The following is a 10,614-nucleotide window of genomic DNA, read 5'->3' as shown; positions in this document are numbered from 1 at the left end:
GGTCCTCACACGCTGCCCGCCCGCAACGAAGCCCGCATAGCCGCCGCCGAGCGCCGAAGTTGTCACCTACCGTGCGCCCATCTGCCGCCGATGTTGCGCACTCATTTGCTACCCGAGGCTTGGCGGTGGCCACTGCCCCAGGAGGCAGGAGCCCGACACCAAAGTCAGCGCATTTCCTTCCACCGAGCCGCACCAAGATCCGGGATCCAAGGTGACCAACTTCGGTGCGGCGGCCCTGAACTTCGATGGCTGTCCTCGTCGCGGAATTCATCCTCAGATTCACAGGTCAGTCCAGCGAGTGAACCCAGCTCAGGGTATCTGTATCTGCCAGCCATGGAAGCTTGAATCTGGTGATCACGACAGTGGAAGCTTCAATCCATGCTTGTTACTATGAAAGTTCCTAGGGGACATAGTCCTTGTCTTTTTCAGGAGCGGTCGCCAAGCCTTTATTTATCCTAATTTAGCGATTTACCGTGTCAATTTGTAAAGCGGTTCAGTTTTATTTCCAATCTTTTGTGTGGATCCACTCACGAGAAATAGAAACCTTTCAACTACATGTGGATATTAAAGGACAATCTTTCATCTCAAAATGGGTCTGTAGGTTCAACTTGTCGATTTGTCAGAACATCTGTTCCATGTGCCAATACAATCAACTGGACTGCTATAAGAGCTATTCCTGTATGCAGTAGTGCCCTTGTCTCATGTTTTCAGTATCTCACTAGGATTAGTCAGATATAATGGTGGATTTAGTTACCAAATCTTTTCTGTGTTAATTTGTTCAGAGCTAGTTGTATTCATGTGCAGTTTTTTGTGGTCTTTGTTCTTTAAATCTGAATTTTGCAAAGTATTGTTTTCACTATATTGTGTTATCTGAACATCAAATATACATGATTGCTTGTGGTTCAATTTACTCAAATACTTTAGTAGCGTGTGTTTTGTCTGAAGCCTATGGAGTCCAATCATTTTTTGTACAATTGTGCTTTGTATTTTATCCGGCTTATTTGTGCTGCAGTAAGAGTATTTTTTAAATATATGATACAATTGTTGGGATCATACATTTTAGAGAATGTTGCTGATGGTTCAAATTTAAAGTTTTATTTCTTGTCAACAAACTGAGAACACATCACATGTCAAACTGTCATGCTAGCGAACAGAGGTTGAGCTATTGAGATGAATTCACCTTTTTACCTACTACTATGAATGTTCATTTAACTGTTCATATAAATAAGGCATGGACATATTTGTGCTTTGTGGGCTTATATCTAATGTGCACTCCACTTGTCATTTCTAGATTTTTCTGCTTGTTTGATATACCATTGCTGTCAGTGTGCATATTATTTATTATTTAGTAGTTAATGCCTAAGTTTGGCTTACTTATTGGTACTTCTATATAGCAAGATATGCACATTGTTTTGTTTGCTAATGTATCTTTATGCAAGTTTAGGTAATTCGGGATCCCTTCCAGCATTGTTGCCTGACCAGGTCCAAAAGCTAAAGCAACTTAGTGTGCTAACTCTGGCAGAGTCAACTAAGGTACAAATTCTGACAGAACTTGTCTAATACCTGGAGCAATCATCTGTAGCATGCCAATGACACAAAGCTATGATTATTTGTAGCTATCACTTGCAGCCATGTAAATGGTAGCTACCCATCTTGTTATGTAGGTTTCTTAATCCTCTTTGTTCTTCTAATGGCAAATATTTATGTGTAGTAGCCTAGTAGGAACCAATTATGAAGGGGGAAAGTGTTATTTTCTTTAGTCAATCAGTTAACCAAAGGCTGAAAAATTAACCTTATATGTACGCCAAATCTATGAAATACAGGGACCTATATTATTCTTAGTTTAACATTGGGAGAAGCGTTCTTGTAGCAAAATCTTTTACTTTCTATTCCATACTATATTTTTCCTGTAGAATTCTAATGTACTCCTTTTTTTATTATAATTTTTTCTTCAGATACTACCATATGATCAGCTCATGCAAGAGTTGGATGTTTCCAACGTAAGAGAACTCGAAGATTTTCTAATCAATGAGTGCATGTATGCAAGAGTTGGATGTTTCCAACGTAAGAGAACTCGAAGATTATGCATGTTCATGTAGGGTATTGTCAGAGGCAAACTGGATCAACTGAGAAGATGCTTTGAAGTAAGATGCTTGCAGCCTGTATCTGCATCATCATTATCTATCTGTCCAATGATATTTTTATCTGCATACTGCATTCGTTTTAGGTACAATTTGCAGCTGGAAGAGATCTTACACCTGAGCAGCTAAACAACATGATAGAGATCTTATCTGACTGGTTTGTATGCTTATTTAAGAAATTTTCTACATACAGTAAATGTGCATGCTTGCCTAATACAACTTTTCCACTTCTAAAAATGTGAATGCTTGTTTTGGTAATTGCCATTTAATTTTATTTCTCATGTACAACGTTACGATGTCATATTGTGGTTTGTTTGCCATGAGACGACTTCTTTTTGTGTTATGTTTATTTTTCTATTGATTATTTGCCCTACTCTTGGTGTCTTCATGATGACCATGTTTATAGTCACATCACGAAGTTCTTGGGTCGAGGAATGTGGCAGGCTACTTGTGAGAGGTTTTTACACTGCAGGGTTGAAAATGACCCCGTATACCTAGGTCCGTGATCAAGGGTCGATGCTTTTAACCCTGTTTTACGTGACTAGATCATGATGTGATAAAACTTTGTGTAACGTATTGTTCTCTAAAAGCCATGGTCTGTTTGAGTAACACTCTAAATTAATGTATAATATTGTTTTATGTTAAGTTTTATTCCTTCCTAGTTGATATATGTGTATTGTTTCTTCTGTTATGATGGTATTATTGTTAAACTGGAAATAGATAATATCAACTTCCTTTTCTAAGTAAGATCATATGGTAGTGATTTCGGATGCTTTGCTGATTTATTTTGTAGCAATTTGTCCATATATTATGGCTACTCATTCTTTTTTGTGCGATATGAGCTGAAAGTCATGGAAATTAAAATACATTGTTACAAGTTCTGATGAAAATGCAACATTGTTCAGGTTGGGAACATCAGATAGCCTGTTGCATCAAATTCAGGAGAAAATCAAGTGGGCTAACACAATGAGTGATGTGATAAATGCTACCAATTAATGAATGGACAAAAGTTAATTGGTCAGATGCCATTTGTCTCCTTGTGCTAACTGCCCAATGGTTAAGCCGATCTATCTAGGTTAATTTGCTCACATTATCAACAGAGTTGATGAAGGTTCCAAAGATATGATTTTCTTTTTTTGCGCTTTGCAGGGAACAAAAATGGTCTACAAGCATTTGGCCACACTATACTTTGTTTTTGTCTTTGATAGCTCTGAGAATGAGCTTGCCATGCTCGACCTCGTACAAGGTAACCCAATGGCTTATTGATGAAAGAGGAAAGCTTTCTCACTTTTCTAAGAGAACGCATTATATTCATGCCATTCACCTGTTCGGCCTGTCTTACTGCATAAATATTAGCTATTTATTGTGCTTATTTCAGTATTCAATCACCCTTGTATTTAAGATTTTTATTTTGTATTTGATGCATTATTTTTTTCTGTTATGAAGTACCTACAAATTTTGATGTAACTACACTAGCACGTTCTCAACTTTCTTCTCTGTCCATCAATTCTTATAGCTACTGAAAATTTTCACTTTGGACTTCACTATAACTGAAGACTTATTTTGTCTTCCTTTTGTCTAAAAGGCCTTATCAGCTCTGGTTCTAGGAGATTGATTACTCTATACTAACTTTGTCTCGTACACAGTGTTTATTGAAACATTGGACAGATGCTTCAAGAATGTATGCGAGCTTGACATCGTATTTAACTTCAACAAGGTACCATATGTCCATATGATCCTACTTTTTTATCCTTTTATAATAGAATAGTGTGCCTATCGAGGATGCATGGTTTCTATCCTGCTGAAAATTCCATTTATGATTCTTCAGTTGCATGTTGCATGTTTTAGGCAGCAGAAAAGGTGGGACACAAAAGCTGCATCACCATTTTTGACAGCAGTTGGGTTATCTGTTTCAAATTATGCCTTTTATGCACATGCCATATGCAGTGCTGTGCAAATCTGAAAGTTTGAGTATAACAAATGCCTGAATCCAAGAATCCTTGTTATGCAGAATAGCTATACCATTATCTATCCATCTAATTAATTATTGTGGTTGTAATAGGTAATATAGATAGGCTTCAAATGGATAATCTGTTTCAAATTAAACTGGACCCTTCAGGTGATTTATGTGTAGCCCTGACACACACAAATGAAATTTTGTCATTTGGAAAAACTGACTTGTCTATTGTTTAAGTTGTCTATATGCATGAACAGTGTGAAAACTGACTTGTCTATTGTTTAAATTTTCGAGCCGTTTAACATGGTGTTCTCAATATGATGCTCAGCTGTTAAGAGGGTCTGGTCAAGTTGTGTGGCTTCCAAAAACTTTGTAAGCAACTGGTAAGTCATTGTTAAATCGCTGTACCTTGGAGGATTTGATTCCATATATTTGAGACATTGAACTGCTATATTTATGTTAAGACCTTACATACGTAGTCAGTTGTTTCAGTTATATGCTCTTTTGCTATATTTATGTTAAGACTTTACATGCCTAGCCAGTCGTTTCCAATCTGTAAATCTTCCAGCGCCTGACATGGTGAGGAAGGTTGTTAGACCCTACTGAAACTTCCCTCTCTTTGTTACATCACTTTGCATATTCCAGCGCCTAACATGCTTTAGTGAATCTAGAATTTAGTATTGTGAGAGCTGTTTTGTTGTGACATGCTTTGGACTGTTAGGTGCCTGAATTCTGAATTTTTAGATTTGGAATAGCGTCTATGTCTGAATTTCCAAAGTAGTTTCTTGGACAGTTAACATCGCAGATCCTTTGCACGATGCATCATTTTAAATAACACGGTGCTGCGTCTTGAAACAAAGTCTGTTTTCACTCTCATGTTCATGTTCATGCACAAATATGAAAGCCACATTTTGTGTTTATCATGCTTTCCTATATCTTTGTGTACATGTGATTTAATGCCAGTTGTGTATTTATGAGAATTTTGGTTTATTTTGTAGGATTCCGGCTCTCATCAAGTGACTCCTCCCCCTCACGTTGACTTTGCGAACAGATGTCTCAATTCTAGTGGTGGAACTACGAACAACAATCCAATGTCCTGATCGAGAGCGATGGAGTTAATGTTTGAACTTGTGAACTAAAAATGTGAACTATGGATGTGAACTTGTGTGAATTTGTGAACTTATGTATTTGGACTTATGTGAATTTGTGAACTTATATATTTGGACTTGTGTGAATTTGTGATATGAACATATATCAATGTGTTTGAAATCTGTATTGTATGTGATATATTGTGTTGCATGTGATATTATGTGTGTTTAATTTTTCATTTTTGTATTTTTTATTTTTTCTGGAAAAGGGTTAAGAACGTGGGTACCCACGTTCTTAAGGTTAAGAACGTGGGTACCGTCGAACTTATTGTTCAGTCCGCGTAGACCTCCGCAGGACACATAAGTTCGACGGCCACGTGACCCCGTCGAACTTAACCTTAAGAACGTGGGTGCCGTCGAACTTATGGGAAAAAATTCGACGGCCCCCGTCGAACTTAAAAACACACGTTCTTAATGTTAAGTTCGACGGTACCCACGTTTTTAATGTTAAGTTCGACGGTACCCACGTTCTTAAGGTTAAGTTCGATGGGGCCGTCGAACTTACTTCTCTAAGTTCGTCCAAAAATCGCCGTCGGCTATAATCGTCGGTAAACCCACGTTCTTACGGTAAGTTCGACGGCTTATTACATTAAGTTCGACGGTTTTTCACCCACGCTCTTTAACCAGTTTCCTGTAGTGTGAGTTCATGCCACATTATTCCCCACAACTTGTTGAGCGATGAACACGTGTGAGCTCACCCTTGATGTCTCACACCCCCCATAGGAGAAGAACAGGAGGTTCAAGAGGAGCCACGTATCGAGGAGTTTGACTTGATCTAGGTGGCGTCTCCCAGTTGACTTGTGGCACCAAGGATGGACTTTAGTTCGATTTATATTTATAATTTATTTCGTAAGACTTCCGCTATATAATAAGTACTCTGATTATATTATGACATTTATCTCTATACAATATGTTATTATATGTGTTGTCTTCTTTGGCGCATATATGAGATGTGCCCGGCTTTGTCCCTTAAATCCGAGTGTGACACCTCTCCAGCCATAAGAAAAAATCTTGAAAATTGGAACAAAGATATGTAGCAATCAAGCTCTCGAAAGTAATCTTCGAAGTTTCAACAAATAGCAATGGAAGGATGGCAAAAATCAAACAAATGTCGTGTTCGATGCATGCTAATCTCAACCCATTTTATACATAATAAACCAGAAAAGTGCGGGAGCCAAGAAATTCAAAAGATGGATTATCACTGCAGTGGGTCCTTCTTAGCAGGTTTTTTACGAAGACGTATTTTTTAACAATTCATTTTCGTTAACCAGCTCAAGGAAGTTGTTTTACGGACCATCGACACAAGGCCTTCGTTTGTTTTACGATTCGAGCTCATTATGAAAAGTGAACTAATACTGTAAGGAGCTACAGTTGGGGGCCTTATTCTTTCAAAGGTCCTCAAAACACTAACTTAACAAGTTACTTTTTAACCAGTTTTAAGTGCAATGGGAAAAATGCCAAAGAACACCTTCAACTAGAGCCATCATTGATACGAAGACGAAGGCACTAGCTTCGGACTGACGACGAGCATGCGTAACAGTTGAAGCAAGCCGAAACTATATGAAGTTCTCAAGACATGTTTAGAAAGGCAAATAGAGGAAAAAACAACAATACCCTTAGCTCTCCCAACAGCTCAAATGTATAGGCTTAGTGGCACAACTGTAATTTTGTCAAAATGTATCTCACGACTATAAATAGAGGAACAGTGACATGCATCGTTCAGGCTTTTTCGACCAGGAAGAATCACTTTGGATCCACCTACGAAGCTATATCTTTTTTACCTTTGCAGTGTAACTCCAAGGAGCCAAAGGTATTCTTGTACCTCTTTTGTTAAATAATAAATAGAATGAAGAAGCAAGGTTAAATCGTATATTTCACTTTTATACTTTTATTACATTTATACTCAAAGCAACACATTTGTTTTCTACTGAATTATTAATATCTTCATGCTTTATTTTATCTTTCCTCCAAGATAGATAAAAGTGAAGGATGAAGATGAAGCTTAGCTTAACTTTGTTGCCTTGTTTTTGATCTCTCGAAGCGATTCAAAACGAGTGGCAAACAACGGTGGATTCTAATTCTCAAACTCCATGTGTTCATTTTGAAAGAAGGACTTGGATGCAATTACTTTTTGACTTGCTGTGGACACCGGGTTATTTATTAAAAACATGAGAGTCTCTTTAGAAAACCTGCCATGGCCAAAGGACTAGAGCGCTCCTGGGCCATCCATATAAAGATTTGAGGCCTAGATTACAACTCTGAACCGATACGCCATAGTCTAATCAATACCATTTAACTTGTGATCGATGGCTCACGCACCATCATCAACCTCCAAGTATAATCAATAGCGTTTTCCTTTTAACTAGAGCGACGGTGCGCTGGCCTTGTGTCAGCGCTCTCACCAATGCACGATCCATCCTTCCCGCCTCTAATCCATCTAATTTTCGGGGCAAAAGAAAACTAACATTATGTCAAACACCATGGGGTGCTTCATACCGGCGATCGGACGATAGTATGCTTAGTCCACGATGTGGTGCAGTCGTAGAGCGTGCGCTCTAGTGAGGAACGTTTCCAGTGCTGGGGTGCACGATTCCATGTGAAACTAAGCGCTAGATGTAACTAAGACTTATGTGAAACGGTCAGGGGGTTCTCACCTTGATGTCTGTCCATGGTACAATGTGGCAACGCGGCAACACCTTGATGTTGGTGAGCAATTCCACTTGCTCCGAGGCTTCCCGTGCTTGAGGTTTGGGCCAGGAGTGAAGGATTCGACCCAGTGTAGTGTTCTTTCCTTTCTATTCTACATTCCCTTTTTAATTTCTATTTTGGATTTTTAAATTGAATTCAATTATGTGTTTGTCTAGAAATTCAGATATAAATGCACAACCAAAGATTCTAGCATGATGCAAAATTACATTTTATTTATTTATTATTTATTTACTACCTACTTCAACTATTCACATATATAATTGTTTAATGCACAAGAAATTCATATAATCATATGACTAAAAAAATTATTTATTTCTATAGAATTTGATTATTACACTAAGTCCCTTTTCCATCCTGGTCTATGACCACTTCTATACTAGTGTTGATAGTTTCGGTTCTTATGGACATGCATATCTTGCAAATCAAATATAAACCAGGAATTTGAGAATGAAGTTTGTATTCGACATGTATAGGTTTTAGTTCATTTTGTGACATCATTGATCTCAGAATAGTATGTTAAAACACATATCTTCTGAAATATATTATTACACAAATATCGTTAATTTATCATATTGTATTATACATATACCGCTCTTAAGGAATCAGCGCGCGGTGCAGTATATACATGTACAAGCAGAGGGTAGATTTTGTGATGCTACAAGACTAGGGTTTTGTACATATATACATGTACAAGATATATCACGAAAACTAGTGTTTCGGCAAAATTACATATATATATATATATATATATATATATATATATATATATATATATATATATATATATATATATATATATATATATATATATATATATATATCCTTTGTCTTCCACGCAAACAGAGCAACATGCATATATGTAGAAACTGGCACCACACAGAGAGAACATGAGCAGCTGCATGCTTGCGCACTAGTTGTTTGTATCACCACCACTCCCTCCGTCGTCTCCTCCATGACTGCTGTACTGGTCTCGTGGGATGGCATGGTGGTTGTCCACGGCGGTTCCGCCGCCAACACCAAGGGTGGGCTTATAAGCGGACCTGGCCGTGGCCGTCGTCGTCGTCTCTCCGCCGGCACCCTTGTTCTCGAGCATCCCCATGGCAGGGCTCATCAGGCCATGGCTGACTACAGCAAATACAAGAACGATAGCTGCGAACTTGGTCGTCCTGGCTTTCATTTCCTCCATCATGATGACAAAAAATCTTGACGAGGACAAAAAACAATACCCAGAAAAAAAAACTCATAATCCTGATTTTCATGCACAGATCTACTGCTTATAGAATGGACGTCGTTAGTCAAACCTGGAAGGCCTCCGCTGATAGAATGGACGTCGCGCGTTAGCCTTCTACTGTTTCTCGAATGCTATGGTTTGGTCTGGCATGCTTTATATAGTGAGGTCAAAGGCAACGTTCTATAAATTAAAGGAAACCGTCATATACATAGTAAAATTCTATTAATTCTTTTTATTTGCATGTTTCTAGCTGGGACCAGTATAATCCCGGCCCTAGTGCAAAATGACACGAAAACTAGAATCTATCTTTTACTGTGGCCATTATAACATAAAATATGCCCCAATTCATCATTATTGCCAAAGATTGTGCTAACCATAATAATGCCAGTCGATGTCAAAGAAATCTTAAATTAGGTATAAATCATATCACCACCAATAGTATTCCCCACTGAGATAGTGGTGTTGTTGCTTTTCATGTCAGCGACTTGATATTTTATTTACTGGTGGGAGTAACTCTGCCAGAACTTTAACCCGGTCATAAAAAGTTGTCACTACACATAACATACAGGTAAAAGTGGAAATATTGGTTACCCCCACTAAACGCAATATTAGCAGTGTACCATTATTCACTAAGCTACATATTGGCTTGTATGTACTGGATAAACTTTATGTCAAATTATTACTCGTAGAAAAATATACACAAGATATTGAACAATTAATTAATATTTTGAGTTTGGACATGTAAAAAATTAAGCGAAGTTGGCATGTATACGACGGGAGCTATTTATGAATCTATGATACTAGCTACTAACTAATGGGTCATTATCCATCCTCTGGTGGCATTGACCGCGAGGAAGCTGTGGTCACTAAAAAATTGACTCGTTTTTTCTTTCAACATTGCGTTAAGGAATTTTTTTGTGATATTATTGTTTCTCTGTTCATAAAAGATCAATGTGCTATTTCGATGCAGTCAGTAATGCATAGTATGTGAACCATTTTATTTATATTAAGAACAGCACTGCTTAATCAGGTCATACTTCCGACATTCTATAAAAACTAATGCTGAGGGGGTCTGTTTGGATCACATAGCATAATCTTAGCTGCTAACAATAGAGCGATGACATCCAAAACCACACATAGTATAATAGGACATCAAACTCTAGGCTGATTAACTCATCTAGTATAAGGCGGTTTACTGTCTCCCTATGCTTACTGCGGCTAACACAATTAGCCAATAGATCCAAACAGCTTGTTAATAGCCATTATAATTTAAAACTATTACGATCTCGCCAGCCATCAGTTCGTTCATGTTAGAGATAAAGGATGTTGTAGCACACCATCATGAATAAATCAAACTTCAGTTTATTGATCGATATAGTTTATAGGTAGACATTCAGCGATAATAAATCTAGCTGTTCAGAATGTAGC

At 37.8% G+C, this 10,614-nt stretch overlaps 1 protein-coding gene, 1 long non-coding RNA gene and 1 pseudogene across 2 annotated transcripts; 2 read left to right on the top strand and 1 right to left on the bottom strand.

Annotated features, from left to right (window-relative positions):
- Positions 1 to 2,105: 2,105 nt before the first annotated feature.
- LOC103646750 (uncharacterized) lies at positions 2,106 to 3,125 on the top strand. The gene is made up of 3 exons (XR_562417.2): positions 2,106 to 2,144; positions 2,228 to 2,298; positions 3,047 to 3,125. It is a non-coding gene; the product is annotated as an uncharacterized lncRNA (long non-coding RNA).
- Positions 3,126 to 3,162: 37 nt separating this feature from the next.
- Positions 3,163 to 4,195, top strand: LOC103646749 (AP-2 complex subunit sigma-like; annotated as a pseudogene).
- Positions 4,196 to 8,500: 4,305 nt separating this feature from the next.
- On the bottom strand, positions 8,501 to 9,316 carry LOC100278001 (uncharacterized). The gene is made up of 2 exons (NM_001401871.1): positions 9,257 to 9,316; positions 8,501 to 9,157 (listed from the first exon to the last, which is right to left on the bottom strand). The coding sequence occupies exon 2, from the start codon at positions 9,142 to 9,144 to the stop codon at positions 8,866 to 8,868; it is 279 nt and encodes a 92-aa protein (NP_001388800.1). The 5' UTR covers positions 9,145 to 9,157; positions 9,257 to 9,316; the 3' UTR covers positions 8,501 to 8,865.
- Positions 9,317 to 10,614: the final 1,298 nt, after the last annotated feature.

The sequence above is a fragment of the Zea mays genome, chromosome 2 (assembly GCF_902167145.1).
Source record: "Zea mays cultivar B73 chromosome 2, Zm-B73-REFERENCE-NAM-5.0, whole genome shotgun sequence".
Classification (NCBI taxonomy): domain Eukaryota; kingdom Viridiplantae; phylum Streptophyta; class Magnoliopsida; order Poales; family Poaceae; genus Zea; species Zea mays.
The sequence above is the reverse complement of the archived record's forward strand: the minus strand, read 5'-3'. Positions and strand labels throughout refer to the sequence as shown.

Coding starts and splice junctions, on each gene's coding strand:
- LOC100278001 (NM_001401871.1), bottom strand. CDS start 9,144: ATGATGGAGGAAATGAAAGCCAGGACGACCAAGTTCGCAGCTATCGTT.